General features: G+C 42.7%; 1 protein-coding gene across 1 annotated transcript in view; it reads left to right on the forward strand.

Annotated features, from left to right (window-relative positions):
- The first annotated feature begins 276 nt into the window (after positions 1–276).
- The window catches only part of LOC148020145 (uncharacterized), a 73,018-nt gene continuing 56,689 nt past the window's right edge, over positions 277–16,605 (forward strand). Inside the window, exon 1 of the mRNA XM_087700430.1 lies at positions 277–2,327. Within this exon, the coding sequence (XP_087556556.1) occupies positions 843–2,327 (1,485 nt within the window). The 5' untranslated portion in view covers positions 277–842. The remainder of the gene's footprint in view (positions 2,328–16,605) is intronic.

Consider the following 16,605-nt stretch of genomic DNA (forward strand, 5'->3'; position numbering starts at 1 on the left):
AAAAAGGAGGTTTGGAAAAGGGATAAGTTTGGGAAACCCTCTGAAAGTTTGGGGTTTTTTGAACCTATAACTAAAACTAGGCGCTCCGCGCCTAGACTCGTCCCGGCACGATTTTTTGGGGAGGGCACCCGCCCCCGTGTTCTCTTTTTTTTTTGTGGGGGAGGTGGGGCCACCCACCTCTCCTTAACTAATAGTATAGATAATATAATAGTAAGATAAAGAAGTAAGATAAAAGCTTGAAGGTTTACTAAAGACATAGCCTGGCATGGTGTTCCTTTTTGGAAAAGGTGAAGTTTCAAAAAACGGGCGCCGAATTGGATGTTCGAATCTCTGTGTCTCTCTCCCTCCCCCCGCACACACACACACTCTCTCTCTCTCTGTGTCTATCTCGTGCACATCCCTCTTCGCTCTCCTCACAGGACAGGCACACAGACTCTCAAATTCTGCATTGTTCAATAGCATATTACCTGATCAAGCGGATCCTCTTCTACGCAAAATGCCTTTCCTCTGAACCAGCTTGCTCCAGGTTTTTTTCATGGAAGTACAAGTTTAGCACCTTCGCTGCTAAGCCTACACAGATGCAAAGCCTCCTTATGCCGTTTTTTTTCCTGGTTCAGAGGTCGCATGAACAGTTTTCCCGAATTGTAGCAATTTATGATGATATGCAACCTCACGAGACAGTTTTAGCCTAGCATTTAAGCAGTTATCTTTCTTAAGATTGCCAATGGCCAAATTAGAACTTCATCGGGCTTCATTCTGGTACAATGCTTAATGTTCAATTGCAAAACATAAAAAGTTTCCGTCCACAGGGCTCAATGGCTTAGCTCCGAATTGCTGCAACAATGAGCACCGTAGAGCTTTGCTTTCCTTCTCCGCTTGCTCCAGCTTCACCTGCAGCAGTCGAGCATGGACTGACTATCAAGGCTTCCTCCGATTCTTTTCCGAACAGTGTTCCGTTTTCTCGTCTTGTTGAGTTTCCGCCAAGGCCTGTGAAGTTCTCTCTGCATAGTGTGCCTGACGAAGAGGAGCTGGCGACAGAGTCGTTAACCTCTGGCCAGGAGACACAAAGGTCACCTTATGAAAGTAAATGGACACAGCTTCGGAAATGCTATTACCGCAAAAACAAAAAGCCATTGCATTGTTCAGGTAATTCAACACTTACTGATCGTTCTCTTCAGCTGCCTGTCAATGGAATGCCTGTCAATGGAATTCCTGAAGCTAAAGTCAACGAGTCATGTGCGCAAATGCATGGTGGTGTGACAACAGAGTTCGTTTCTGTCATGTGTGCACATGGCACATTGAATGAGATTTCCAGGAAAGAGCTAGTAATCACAACCAAACAGGGCTATGCTTTCTCTCCTGAAGTTATGTGCGACAAAAGAGCAGATTTACCATCTCCTAGGGTTGATAATAAGTGTTCTTGGACATCTCTGTGTAATTCAACACCAAATCCTATTTTTTATGGTGGTGCAGCACTTAGAACCAGGAATATTGGCACAATGCATTTCCCTACAGATCACAGGGACGGAGAAGCATGTTCTGATCTTCATGTTGCGGCATCAAGGCCTGGAGAGGCATCGCTATTTGGAGCCAGCAAGCTAGCAGCTGATCAGAAGTTGCATGCTTATGGAGTTGACCAGGTCACAAAGAAAGACAATGACGATCAAGGAAACATTCTAAGGTTTTCTGAAACAACCACACCACCTGAAGTTGAAGGCTCTATGGCAATGAATGCAGACCCCAAAGAAAACCTCTCATATTCTGATGCAGTGGAACAAACAAGTCAAATGGAAGATCATGAACATCAAAGAAAGATCTCTCCATGCTTGAAAACAGTTGCACTGCCAGAAGCTCAGGACACTGTAACAGATCCAAATATAAAAGGACTGATTCGAAAGGTGAGAGCATGCTCGTCTGTTACAGATACTAGGGCAAAACAAAACCTGCTGCTTGCACTGTCCTCATCAAAGAAGAAAAGATGTTTGGTGGGAAATAGTGCTTTTACCAGAAAGAGGAGACAAATTGACAGCAAAGGTGAGCTGCCAAATTGTGCTCAGTCTTTTGCTGGATGTCAATTTAAAGCTGGTCCTACTCTGAGGAGTTCATTGAAGCGTTTGAGCCTGAGTAAACAAGAACGGCGACAGCTAGTTTATGCTTCAAACAGAACTAAGCTAGCAAAGTTTGGGTCATTTTCAGCCTATTCATCTAAGAAGGCCCTTGTAAGAGCATTGGTAGAGAAATATATCAGAAGTAAACGAAGGAAAAGTGTGCCTATAGAGAGCAGTGACAATTGTTTGCCTTTTCTCAATCGTGGAGCTAAACGAATGGTGAGTTATATGGGCCATCTTTGACGTTTTTGTATTTGATCTCCATCAAGTAAAGTATGTTGAGCTTTAACCTAATCTGATGTCTTTCTGACGTCATAAGACAAAATTTGGAAGTTCAAGATTTTACATTTTCTCATAACTAGTCTCACAAGCTCAAAATAGTTTGGGATGGTTTTGTTGTCTAATATCAGATAGAGTCCTCTAGGTAGAATGCTCAATGTGTGCCATTTGGCTGACTGTATTTGGGTTTACACAACAGAACAGCCTCTGGTGGATAAGTTAAGTGGGTTTTTCTGGTATAAAGCTGTTTCCCTGCAAGTGATGCTCAAAAATCAAGAGCACAATATGCAAGCCTCATTTCCAAATTCTAGGGATGATTTGTCTTCTTGGCATGTTGTGGTCTCTTCAATATCTTTGCCATACATATAGTTCTCTTGTGACTTCAAATGATATATTCATAGTAATAAATACAATTACCCATTACGAACAAAAAGAAAACTCTAAAGAAGATAAACACTGAATATTGAGAATTGAGAGCAAAATATGTACACGAGTGCATGTGTGAGTGTATCACTCTCAAAGCACCTAATTGGTCGACAAGCAGCCATTGTAAAAGCTGTCAATAATTCTTGAACATACCACTATTGAGAAAGGAGAATTTGCCTCTCACTTTGCCATATCTCATGGCCTAGGAAGAAGTGTCAGAACCCCATATCTGTCATCTCGGACTCTTGGATGAGGGAATCCTTGGTCTTTTGCACTATTTAGGTGTGGTCCTTGTCAAAGTGAGATTATCCATGTAAAGCACAAACACAAGTATTTTGCCACATGAGATGTGGACATAGAGAATGGGATAAGAGTGTGATGTCCATTAACCCAGCCTCTCTTGAAGAAAGGTGTCATCTTTTTATTTCATGCATGTGGAGCCTATTTCAAGCCATGAAGAGCCTTCTTTAACTTGTACATCTATCCCTTGGCATTTGACATTGTGAACCCATAAGGTTGCTAAACATAGATCTCCTCCTTCAAATCTCCATTGAGAAACACAAACTTCACACCAACTTGATAGATTGACCATCACCTATGGATAACCATAGCAAGAACACCCTTGTTGGTCCCCATCCATGCAGTAGTAGTGAAGATATCATCAAAATCCACTCTGGGTTTTTGAGCAAACCCCTTGTCCACCAATTGGGCCTTGTGCTTGTCCAAGAACCATCACTATGATATTTTATTTTGAACGCCCACTTCACTTGAATGACTTTGTGTTTGGCTAGTCGAGGCAGTAGCTCCTATGTGACATTCCGCTCAATGGCCTCTAATTCTTGCTCCATGGCCTATGATCAATGGTCATGTTGCATAGCTTCTTTAATTGACATGGGTTCTTTTTTGCCATGGCATGAGTCATCAACTTGTAATTGGTGTGCAAAAACTCTCCTGAATGTGCCTCATGCGGACGAGATCGTCATGGACCATCATGCTGTCATAGTTTCCAAAAATGGCATTTTGGATTGGCGGAAATGGGACGGCCATTTTGGTTTTTTGGAACCGATGTTTTAGGCAAGTTAGGTGACGGGCAGGGTGAAACCCTCTTTTTGGCTGTGTTTTTTTGTCGCTTGCTCAATTTGCTTGTTCCTTGTATGTTTTGGATCACTACACTTGCTGGAATTGGTTGCAAACCTGCCCCAATTGCTGCAAACCAGCCCAAGATGAGCCAAAAATGCATTAGCTTTATTAAAATAGCCCCAAAACTCAAATAATTAATGGATTAGACCTTTTATTAAAAAGGATATGTGTTCTTAGAGAGTGTCTACATCCCATAAGCACAAACCCTAATTGGGAGAGCCCAAACTTTCTGTAAATAGGCGTGTTGCCTCCTCTCAGCTATAATCTTGCGTTTGCAGCTTGCAAGTGCTCTCTTTGCTGTTCACACCCCGTTCGTAGAGGATCTCAACTAGAGCTGCCGATCATTGCTACCTACCATTTGGCACCTGTTGTCCAAGCCCTATTGCTGTTTATGGAGGAGTTTCACCTTGTCTAGCTCCTACATCAGCTGATGGCTGCTGCCAAAGAGGGTCTACGAGCCTGGGTTTTCAGATTTCAGCCTTCCGATGCTGCTATGCAGCCTAGAACTACTGTCACCCAATTGTCCATGTCAGCAAATTGTTGTGTTTTGATCAGCTTGCTGCTGCCTTGCCTGAAAAGTTGCTGTAGATCTGTGTCTTTGCTGTTCAGTCATCTTTAGAGCTGCCATGTTAGCATCATCAGCATCGCTTGCTGATTATATCCGTCTTAACACTGATCAAGCACATCTCTGCTGTGTTTTGCTGTTCAGCCATCTATAGAGCTGCCATGTCAGCATCATCAGCATCGTTTGCTGATTATACCTGGTCTTTTGCCCGTCTTAACACTGATCAAGCACATCTTTGTTGTGCAAAACAAGGATGGGCTGAATGGTGGGTAGCTTATCTATTTATAGATGCAAAAGGATCCTCTTGAATTAGGGCTTTGCTTATGGGACACAGAAACTCTCTAGGAACACATTTTTTTCAAATGAAAGTTTGGTAACATTTGAGGTTTGGGGCTGTTTAAAAGAGCCAATCACTTTGTGATGCATTTTTAGCTCAAAGCATGCCACTTCTACTCCTTGCGATACTCTCAATGTTTGCATCTTTGAGGGTTTGTCGAGAGCCCCATCGAGGAGGAGGTTGAAACTATGAATGAATGATGAATATATATGACGCTCAATGTAGCAAACATACTATGCAAAGGTGGGTGACATCTAAAACAAGAAAACTTAGTTCAACAATCCAATGGTAGGTGGGTGACAATTGGAAGATCCAGAACAACATCAGTAGATGATGGACATGTAGTAAATGTAGAGGCTAATTAGATTGCCATTAATTGAGGAGGGTTGGACAATAGATACCAACAACAAACAATAGTAGACAACAAGTCGAACTGAGATATCCTCCATGTAGGGTTTGGACAACAAAGTTTAGGTACCAACACTTTGTAAAACGAGATTCAAATTGAGTGGTGGACAATGTGTCTATTCATAGATAGTTAGGTTCTCCCAAATTAGGGTTCGGATTAAGGGACATAGATTCTCTATGATCACATTTCTTTTTAATAAAAGTTTGGTAATTTCTAGTTTTGGGATTGTCATTAAGAGCTAATTAAGTTTATAATATATTTTTAACTGAACATCCCCTTTAGGTCCAAAACTTCAGCTAGGAAGGGATAGTCAAGATAGATCAGGCCTAATTTTTCTTTTACCCCAAGATGTCCCACCCGAAAGCAACTAAGGCATTAGGTACAAGGTGCTTAGTGACCTTGCAAGACTGTAGAGTCGATGGTTGTCTTGCCAAGGGAGCCCAAGTGATCACCTTGGAGAGGCTAAGGCATCGAACAAAGGATGCAGGAGGATGGTACCATATTGAATATTGTTTTTTCTTTGGGAGTATTTTGAATGTTAGTTTTCTTCCTATTGTGAGTAATTTGTGTCTCTAGGAAAAGGATGAAAAGGGATGGTTAGGGGAACACATCACAAAATAGACAAGCTATTCCAACCACCTATGGGTGTTGATGAAAAAGGAAGCTATGGGGGGATATGTGGTGAAGAAGGCAAGGGAGATTGCCTTAGGAGACTACTGTGGGAGTTGTCACGAATATGACAGATATTACTCTCTAAACAGGTAAATGTGCATAGATACATGTTTACAAGAATAGAATGCCAATGTATGGGGTAATGCAGTTCAGCTACACTCAAATCCTTCATGGAGAAGGCTGAATTCAGTTGTCTTTTCAATGCATTAACCTGGCTCTTATGCTTACTAGCGATAAGCATACCAAAAGTAGCTCTCTTCTTCTTCTTCTTCTTCTTGCTTGCTTGCTTGAGTTTGTACTTGAGAGAGGGAGTGTGGGAGTGTGAGGGTGAGGGACCGTGGTGGAGAAGCTCTCCATCTTCTTCTCTTTTTTTCTCTTTTTTCTCTTCTCTTGTCTTGCTGGCGGCAATGGAGCTTGGAGCGTGGAGCTTGAGGATGAAGCTTGCACTTGGATCGTGGAGCTACTGGAGTGCTTAGGAGAGGAGGTAACTCGATCGGGCATGGAGGTAAGCTTACTACACTCGTAGAGATGGATACTGCATCGGCTATGTGAGAGGTAGCTATTAGTACTCAGCTTGGAACGCTTGAAACAATAAGCAGTCCTTGGGTCTTGGCGGTTGATCGCCTCTATATTTTGGTTCCGTTGCCGGGACCAACAGATTCAAGCCTTGAGCGCTTGCACGTTTTGAATCGAGTATTAAAGTAGGGTTTTTCCCGAATCAGTGCTTGAGGTAGATAGGTAGGAAGCGAGGGAGTTTGAAGAGGTATTCGATCTCCTTAGCAAGTAGGTTTTTGGTTTTTTGGATTTGGAAAGGAGTAGTGTAGGTATTTTCTTTATGATTTTTGCTTGCATTTAGGTAGAATAGGAGCAAAACATTTGAGCATGTAGTAGGGTTTTCTATTGCTGTATAACAGGTTGAAACAGAGAAAAGAAGGGCAAAAAATGAAATTTTGGGTTAAATGTTGGTAAGGGGAGCAAGACTAAGGTGAATGCAAGCCTGGGCAGGGTAATAAGAGGCCAAGAGTGGTAGGAGAGACCTCAATTTGCATTTCAGGGATTCAGGGAACTGGGGAGAGAGGGAGAGTTTCATTGCGTGGACTTGTTTTGATTTTGCTGTGTCGAGGAATTTTTTGCCCATTATAGGAGCTCCCACATCCTCTACTGTATGAGTAGCTAGGATCTAGAGATACTCGACCAGTAGGAAGGCCTCGATCGTTTGGCCGACGAATTCTGTGCAAGTCCAGCGAAAAACGCGTCGCGTTCGGCCCATCCGAGTGACGGTAATTTTGGGCCGAGTTCCAGAATCGGCCCTCGGCCTACATGACTCGGACCACTTGACTCAGACACTCACCGCGCGGTACGTCTGAGTCAACCATTTGGATCAACTTGATATTCGGTCCTTGGCCTTGTCGACTTGGCCCAATTCCACTCGGACAAGCTGACATTCAGTCCAATCAAATTCACCACACTTGGTGGACCAACTTTGCACTTGGCCCACCTGACTTGGCCCTTGGCCATTTGGTCCAAGCCTTCCATTTGGACAAATCACTTGGTCCTCGGCCTAGTCGATTCGGCCCACCACCATTCGGCCATTCGGCCCTCGGACAACCATATTCGAATTGTCCGAATTTGACATTTGGACCAATTACATTCGGTCCTTTTCTCATTCGGCCCTTGATCACTTGGACGGGCCGAATCGGACATTCGGCCCCTGCGATTTGGACTTGTTGGGCCGAATTGGGATTTTTTCAAAATTTTAACCTATAAACCTTGAAACCGATCTAGAGATTATATAGAGCCAAAAGCACATCATAGATCTATCACTAGATTGAAATCTAGAGTAAGAAGTTCAAAACCTGACTACGAATGGTCCTTCAAATTGCACATGGTGTTTAGCGTAACGGCCTTGTGGACTGGGGGGTGCTGGCCCCTCCCCTTCCCCCCTCCCTCCAACCCCCACAGAAGGGGCTTTGCCCTCTCCGCACCTCTCCTAAGTAGGTTGGAGAGAAAACGCGCGCCGTGACAGGTCCTCCAAATTGGATCCTAGTGTAGTAATGGCTCTGCACAAGGATAGACTCTCACTTGCAAAACAACAACCAAAAGTCCATACACGAACAAAGACAAACAGAGACCCTAGAACCTCAATGGGCCAATCTAGCCAACAAGGGCAAAAAGGCCATACCGCAAAAACACGTATATGTTACATTTGGACTGCATCTAGTCAAGGTGGAATGCAATAACATCAAGCTACAATAGCGAGGGTGACTAGACATGACAGTCCTGACAATACATGCATCTTGAATGGCACTGCATAGATGACCCAAGACATCAGTAGAGAATCCACATCTAGCTGTGTAGTTGAGGACTCAAATACATGTATTAGAAGGCTTGAATTTACAAGCCAAGACCCGGAAGATGGAGACATAGTACCACCAGCTTACCTTAGGGTCAAGCTCATTGCAAAAAGAGAGCATAGTGTTGATGCTCTCATTGATGAAGGAGCTGATTTTAATATCTTGACCTATGAAGCATGGATCCTACTAGGCCAACCAGAGCTCACACTAACTATTGCAACTCTTAATCCTTATGGGGGATACCCACAAGCACTTATTGGGAAGTGTAAAATCCTTGTAACTATTGAGGCTGAAAGCTTGCCTATCCTATTTTATGTCCCCCCAAATAGTGCTAATTGATTATTGTGGAAAAGAAACCCTTCTAGGAAGGCCCTTCAAAAGGGTGACAAAGTGTGAAGCTGATTATGTAACACAAAGGATACACTTGACACTACCAGGTGTAAGGATAATCACAACCTTTAGTAAGGGTAATCTCATCAAACCTCAAGGGAAGGACAAGGAATATTTTGACATATCAGGCAAGCCTAGTAATGAGGGCAAGGACTTATTGAAAGAGTTGATAGAAGCGCATGTTGAACAGAGAGAACCAGCCTTATAGACAAAGGTATAGATGGAGAGCTAGCACAACACCGTGATGGATATTCAAAGCGTTGCTACGTGCTTAAGGGTATAATGCAGGTAACCGATGGGTTTGGGTACCAAAACCCCCTGCTAAACCACCTCTGTCAATCGTTGAGGATACACAAAAGCCACTAGTGCTCGAGGAGCCTTTGATTTCCCAAGAGGATAACGAGCACCATAGGTGCAATGTTACCCATGATAAGGCTAATTGCTTAATAAAGCAAATGGTAGAGCCATCTAATAACCATGAGCAAATATTTCAGCTAGTGTCAAGTCCACTTAGGAGTCCCAAGTCTCCTACATCCTCTTTCCCTAAATGAACACAGGAAGCACAACAATAGTCAAGTGCGGCTACTCAATTCCAATCTCTTATCTCCATTTAAGCTTCCGAATGTCCAAGAGGTGGGACGTGACACCACCCTTAGCTCTCAGCCTAAGGATATGCCTGTTCAATCCATTGTGACTAGCTCAACTAATGCTCAAGTTACACAAGTGAATGCTCAACGGGCAACAAAAGACACGACCACTTCCAACTTGCTTAAGGACTTGGCACCACAATCCACCAACATAGCTAGTCCACTGAACTAGCGGCTATTATTTCCAATTAGGAATTGGAGAAGGAGCTAAACAAAGGAGAATTGACCAAAGAGCTAGACTCCCCAAGAGGAGCGGCAGTTGTACCCTCACAACCTCACAAGGCTGTTCAACAGGCTGCAGTTATGTCTCAAAAGAACATGCCAGAAGAAGAGAATGCTGAGGCCCAACTAAGCACGTCAATATTTGACCTAGTTCAGGGTTTTGAGTCTTTAGAGGATACATCTCATTTGCCCAAGAAAAAGAGGAGAAAAAAACGAAAACAACGGCAGTTGCTAGTGGCTGTAGACACTAAGAAGATTGAGACCAAGAGCGTTGAAGAGTTGAGGAATAAAACATCGAGTCCATCCACCAATAAACCCATTGCCGTCTCTCCTAACAACGGTGAAACCTCAGATACATCCGTGTGTTTTGAAAAATCAGAGTAACCATTACCACCAACGGTTGCTTGCAACAATCAATCCACCGATAATAGAACTCACATTGACCAATCAAGAGTGGATACAACACTGTCACAATAGAATGACAAAACTATATCAGTCACATCTGAGGAGAACCATGACACAATAGCAGCAAAGCCTCAGGAGAAACATGAAAACCCCGAGGACATAGACAATCCTGGTATTGACCAATCTTGCTTATCTAGGCCCGACCCCCAGCTATGCTAAAGTCTAGAGAAACTCTTAGAACCTTGCATGAGATAGCAACCAAGCAGGTCTTCATAGAAGTGTTACAGAGTGTTTGATTGAGTTGGACGCTAAACTCAAATTATTCGCATGTGTTTACGTCCTTGCAAACATGGACACATTCCCTAGGGAGTAGCTTGAAGAGTACTTGCCATGTTTTCCATCTTGGAAAGAGCAGGAATATCTTAATGACCACTATGATACACTCCTACATAAGCGCATGTAACTCATCTCTGACGAGGAGATTGACGAACTACGCTTAACTGTGACATTCAATGAAGCGCTTAGCCAATTGAATCTCTTAGAGATAGAGCAACTAAAGCGACAATCAGAGGGCCAAAGCTGATTTGAAAAACGTTGGTTTGAAAATTGTGTTACAATGGCTGAACTGGGAGCCCAGATTATGACGGTCTTAGAGAAGCGATTGGCCAAATGGCTGTCTCAAAGAGACCCAACCTATGTGGTGTCAACTTCCCTTCGAGTACTAATTGCCATTCGGGGTATGGACTTAGTCGGAACTAGCTAAGAAAACTCTCTGGTTGATAAGATTCTCACTGAGGAGGAGCTACATGTTGCGAGTAGACTCGGACAAGATACCATGTTACTCGATGTTGCAAAATATCTGTTGTTATTGAGTAAGCTGCCACGAGTATTGGATGCGTGTGCCGTACTCCAGTACAATCCCGAGTTTTACAATTGGTTCTTATTCTCACGAAGTGACGTGGGTTCATAAATATGTATATAAATAAACAATGAATTTTGTAACTGTGTATAGATAATGCCAACACACACAAGCAATGATAGTCAAGCACAGGGAGAAAAGTTTGGGTTTGACAAGTTGAGCTCCTAGGGTCCTCTCAACACACGTCTAGAAGTTGTGTGACCACTCCTGCCTCCAAGTGGAGGGCATGCAGTCCTCATGGCCGCCATGGTAAGTCCTAACCAACACCTCTGAGGGTGTGCATAGGGCGTTGTTCCCTTCTACAGGCTTTTCCTTGTTTTCGATCTATCCTTTCGGGAACGAGCCTTGTCCCGTTCCATCACAACCAGTCTGTGCAACTTGGCATGCGCAAAGATCTGTTACTAGCTAGAATACGCTCCGCAGTCAAGGCCGGACGAACATCATCACGGGGGCCGTCTCTCTACAGCAAACACTGCATGCCTCACCTCACCTCTTCTCGTCATATGCGCTTGATAATCCATTGTTTAATCCCTTTCATGTGAATAGTTTTATCCTGTCTCACGACCTAACCCTTGGTTCACATTTTGTAGGTTCCCCCACAGAAGCCCATCATAGAGCACACAATGCAGCTCGCCTGTAAAGAAGCTCTCCTTCGTAGAAGGGAGCATACGGCATGAGCTTCTTCACCAGAACGCTACGTGCTTGCCCTAAAGAGGTATGCGCCGAGGCGAGGCTCAAAGCAACATTGCCCGGATGCAGGTCGCAAAATTCCCAGGCCAAGAAGAGGAAGGCTCAAGGGAATGCTTGGGGGGTAGCGACCCTTGCCGTGCAGGCCCTCCCCAGATGCTCGGGCACCAGATGCTCAAAAGAAGAGAAGGAAGCTAAAAACAAGAGGGAATTTGCTAAATTATTTAAAAGCATTCTTGATACGACAGCGGCCAGGGACTACATCATTTGGGTCCTAGCCGATATCTCCCTTGCTCGGCCTGATAAGAGCCCCCCACCAGCAACGGCCCCGTTGCCTCATAATCCGAACTCACCCCGCCTCATACAAATAGAATAGCCCCTATGTTGTATAAAATGCTTACCAAGTGTTACCTGGCCATGACTTTTTGTCTTTAGATAGTTAAAAGGGGGCAGGTTCCCCAACTGTACAAACCTTCCATATCTACTTTTAATATATTTCACGCCTTTAGCAAAAGAAAAAGATAATCAAGCACATGTGATATGTATCTAAGTCAACACCATGGGATTTAGATAAGTGATGTCTCTTTGCGTTGCACCTGTTCATTATAGTTGAGGCATATGACTTGTATGTACTCTCACGAGTTGTCAAGTGGATATAGGACGACACAGGTCTCTATACGAAAGCGTTTAATGTTCAAGATGCCACAAGACCACCAACGCCACAAAGAGTCATCACAGAAAAAGCAATAGAAATACCAGGAACAAAGAGCCACGACAGAAGTCTCACTACCGAAAGCGAAAATCACCCTTGCAGACCATCCACATTGCATGGCCCAAAGCATAGTCATTGGCTACTCTCTCTTTCTACGTCAAACTCTACATTTGGCTCACAACAGTTGTTATCTCAATTGTACCGATATCACATGTCACAAAGAGGTTTTGGAAAATCTCAAGTGTATCTCTTCATCTTCACAACTGTTCCTCCAACAACGAGGTTAATAATATAATCATCGTTGTAATATCCATTTTCACAGCCTTTGACTCTCTATATTTCCCAGTCCAAATGAAAGGTTGATGGTCTCAACGTATTGCAATGGTTGTATTTTCAAAAAAAAAAGAGAGAGAGAGAGAAGCAAAAGAAGAAAAAAGAAAAAGTGAAAACAAAAAGAAAGGACAATAAAAGAAAAGAAAGAAAGAAACAATGAAAGAAAAAGGAAAAAGCACTTACAATCACAGCACAACACCTAGGGGTCCTTAAATTAGGTGCGTTCAATGACCTTGGTCAGCTGGCTCCGTCCTTAGTCCCCTAGCCCTTTTCACATTCCCACATTTGTTTAGGGCACATCAAGGGCAAGACATACCTAGGGAGCTTGTCTCGCCTATGGTTAGATCTATCACCCTGATCCATTTGCATACTTCTTTTTTGTATTCCACTTCACTACCATTGCAATCGATCATGGTAAGCAATGCACGAACGACCATGGAAAGTACACCGTACGCGTCAAGCAATACAAGTAGCTACCAACTACCAAAAGTTAAGGTGTCGATGAGTTCAATTATGCTACATTATATTGCCACAGCACAAATGATGTCTCATCCACCTTCATGTGTACTTCTCAACCACATGTTGCTACGTGATACCAAACCAACAGTCTTTTAACTATGTAATATCTAAGTATGCATAGACACTTACGTACTATCTAAACCACACTATACACAGTTTGGATCCTCAAGTGCAGGCATTACTCTCGGCTCACCTAGAGTTCATTGACCTGTCTCCCAAACTCATTAAACTATGTCTTGTGCATGGTAAAAAGACTAGCACTATCCCCAAGGAGAGACCACATTAGCGAGGTTTCCAATTGTAGGTATTGAAGACTCCAACGAAAGTGTTGTCAGCTCTTCATCAATACTCAACTTTGAACTCTTGTCCATTTTCATCATGCAAGTCCACCAAAGAATCGTTCTGTGCAGAATCCCCACACACCACCACCTATGCCAACCACCAGTGCAATTCCCAACACTGAACAGCCCTATCCCCAGCTCCAACAGTCCTACCACCAACCATCCACACCAACAACGTGCCTCCACCGACCTTCATCCGCATCACTACTAAAACTCCAAGACAAACCACTGCTGTTCCTTCCACCCACGTCTTCGATGCATGTCAAAGCTTGCTACCTACGACAAGTGCCATGGGACTGGCCCTCAACTAGGAGGGGGTTAATGCTAACCCTCAAACGAACAAGGTGGAAAATCGGGAAAATCTAAAGTAGAAGACAGAGCCAGGGCAAAAGCGGAATGGAGAACGAAGGCACGCCAAGAAAAATCGGAAAACACAAAAGTGTGAAAAAGTCCTAAATCAAGGAGAGGCGCTCAAGAAAAGGCACAAGTCAATACTTTTGTAAAAGAGCGCAAGGCGCACCATGATTTATTTTAAAAGTGTTGACCTGTGCAAATTGTAAAAGTAAATGGGCGGTGGGAAGGAAGTTAAGAAGATAGGAGGACAATGGGAAAAATGGCCTAGGCTACCGCCGGCCATGTAAAAAAAGGGATAAGGGGATGACCGCTCAAAAGGGATTTAGAGTTTTGTATATAAAGTTAAAAAGTGAATGAGAATCTCATTCTTGTGTGTGGCCAAAAGTAGCTCTCTTCTTTTTCTTCTTCTTGTTTGCTTGCTTGAGCTTGTGCTTGAGAGAGGGAGTGTGAGAGTGAGGGAGTAAGTGTGTGAGGGTGAGGGACCGTGGTGGAGAAGCTTTTCATATTCTTCTCTTCTCTTCTCTTCTCTTCTCTTCTCTTGTCTTGCTCGCGGCAATGGAGCTTGGAGCATGGAGCTTGAGAATGGAGTTTGCTTGAAGCTTGCACTTGGATTGTGGAGGTCGGCTATGTGAGAGGTAGCCATTAGTGCTCGGCTTGGAACGCTTGAAACAATAAGCGGTCCGTGGGTCTTGGCGGTTGATCGCCTCTACATCTCTTTGCATTGTTGCTTATTTTGACATGGTATTAGAGCATACCTGTTATTTTTGACAGACATTTGATTTTATAGATCCATTTGTTAGGAATGGCATTGTGCCTCTTTGTATGCGAGAGGCTCATCCTCATCTGTGAGTAAAATGTAGTCCAAAGAGGGATCAAACCTCTATAAGGGTCTTTTGACACATGTAGACCTTCTCACCCAATTATTTGTATTCTCGGGCAATGGATCTACATCCAAAGGAATGTCAATAACCTCATTATTTAGTTGCTAAACTACATTTTTAGGCTGTTGTAATTCGTTTTCAGGTTGCTATAATTTGTTTTCAGCATGTTGATTATGATGCCTAAGCTCATTTTCAGCATCCCTTTGTTGCCTATTTTCATTTAGCTCAATAATGACATGCTTTGATCATCAAAACCAACATACATCAAACAGGGCTGAATGTTTAGTGATGGCTGTTCAAGTGATCGATCATGCTAAAATTTCACTTTCTTCTTGTCTAAGTTACCAGATGTGGCATTTTTTTGCAGCTTTGATTCATTAAATACCACATCTTGGTTGCAAATCACATGTTTTATACTTCGAATCCAAACTCTATGACCCATTTCTTCATCTTCATAGACCATGAAGATGGCGTTGATGGATTTTATGTCAAGTTTGGTTCTGATATCAATAGGTGCAGGTACATAACATTCATAGCCAAAGACCGTTAAGTGGTCATATGAAGCAGGCTTGCTAGACCAAACCTCTTTAGGGATGCTAGTATCAAGTGCATGATGTGGAGATCGGTTGCAAATATGTATTGCAGTTTTAAGTGCCTCCCCTCAAAATGATTGTGGGAGATTAGCTGCTGACTATATGCATCGAATCTTCTGACATAAAGTGCGATTCTTTTGCTCAGCCACACCATTAGATGACGGATTATAAGGGGCAGTAAGCTTCCATTTAATCTTGTTCACATCACAAAACTGGTTGAATTCTTTTGATACATACTCTTCCCCATTATCTGTTCTTATACACTTTAGTTTTAAATCCTTTTGAGTGCTAAGGAATGCATAAAATCTTTTAAAAACATCCAATGTCTCACTTTTTTGCTTAAGCAAGTAAACCCATAGCTTTCTAGAGTAGTCATTAATAAAAGACACGAAATAATAGAAACCACTATGAGTTTTTGTTGGCATGGTACATGCATTAGAATGGACTAAATCCAAAATATATGCCTTTCTAGCAGCTCCATGAGAGTATGAACTCTTTACATGTTTTTCCAAAATACAGTCATCACAAAAGTCAAGCTTTGAATCTTTCACATCAACTCTTCAAAGTGAAGAGAGTGCTTGCAAACCCTTTTGGCTCATGTGTCCAAGAAGACGCTTGTGCCATAGCTCCATGCGTGACTGCACTTGTGCAATTGCAACAAACTTTCTAGGAAGTGCCTTGCAGTAAAGATAATACAAAGTTCATTTTTTACTACCTCTAGTGACAAGCATGGATCCTTTTTGTACCTTCTACATTCCACCACCAAAAGTAGTGAAGTAACCCCTTTTGTCTAATTGCCCAACTGAAAGCAAACTCTTCTTGATGCTAGGTACATACCTAACATCATGAAGAATCAATTCTTGGCCATTTTCAAGAGCTAGGTATATGGTGCCGATTGCCTCTATGTCACATGCATAGTTATTCCCTAGGTAAACTTTCCCAAGGTGACCTACTGCATAAGAAAAGAAATACTCCAAAGATGGATTACATGAAATGAAGCACCATTGTCAACAATCCAAGATTGTGACAAACTGTCACGAGTAGACAGCAAAGCATCTATCACATCCTTTTTAGTGATATACATGTCTTCTGTTGTCATAGCATGTGGATTTGAAGATGCAATCAACAAATTTGCAACATCTTCATTTTCTTCTATTTCTTTAATGACAACCCTCGATATCACATTTGCCTTCTTTGTTTCTTGAGGGGTAGAGTTGCTATCTTTGTGATTCTTTTTGACTTTTGCATTTATTTACTTTTTACATTCTTGTTTCTTTTTAAAATACTTGCAATCAGGCTGTTTATGCTCTTT

This window comes from Lygodium microphyllum, chromosome 19 (assembly GCF_053477565.2).
Source record: "Lygodium microphyllum isolate KBCC chromosome 19, Lygodium_microphyllum_v1.1.10, whole genome shotgun sequence".
In the NCBI taxonomy this organism is placed as follows: domain Eukaryota; kingdom Viridiplantae; phylum Streptophyta; class Polypodiopsida; order Schizaeales; family Lygodiaceae; genus Lygodium; species Lygodium microphyllum.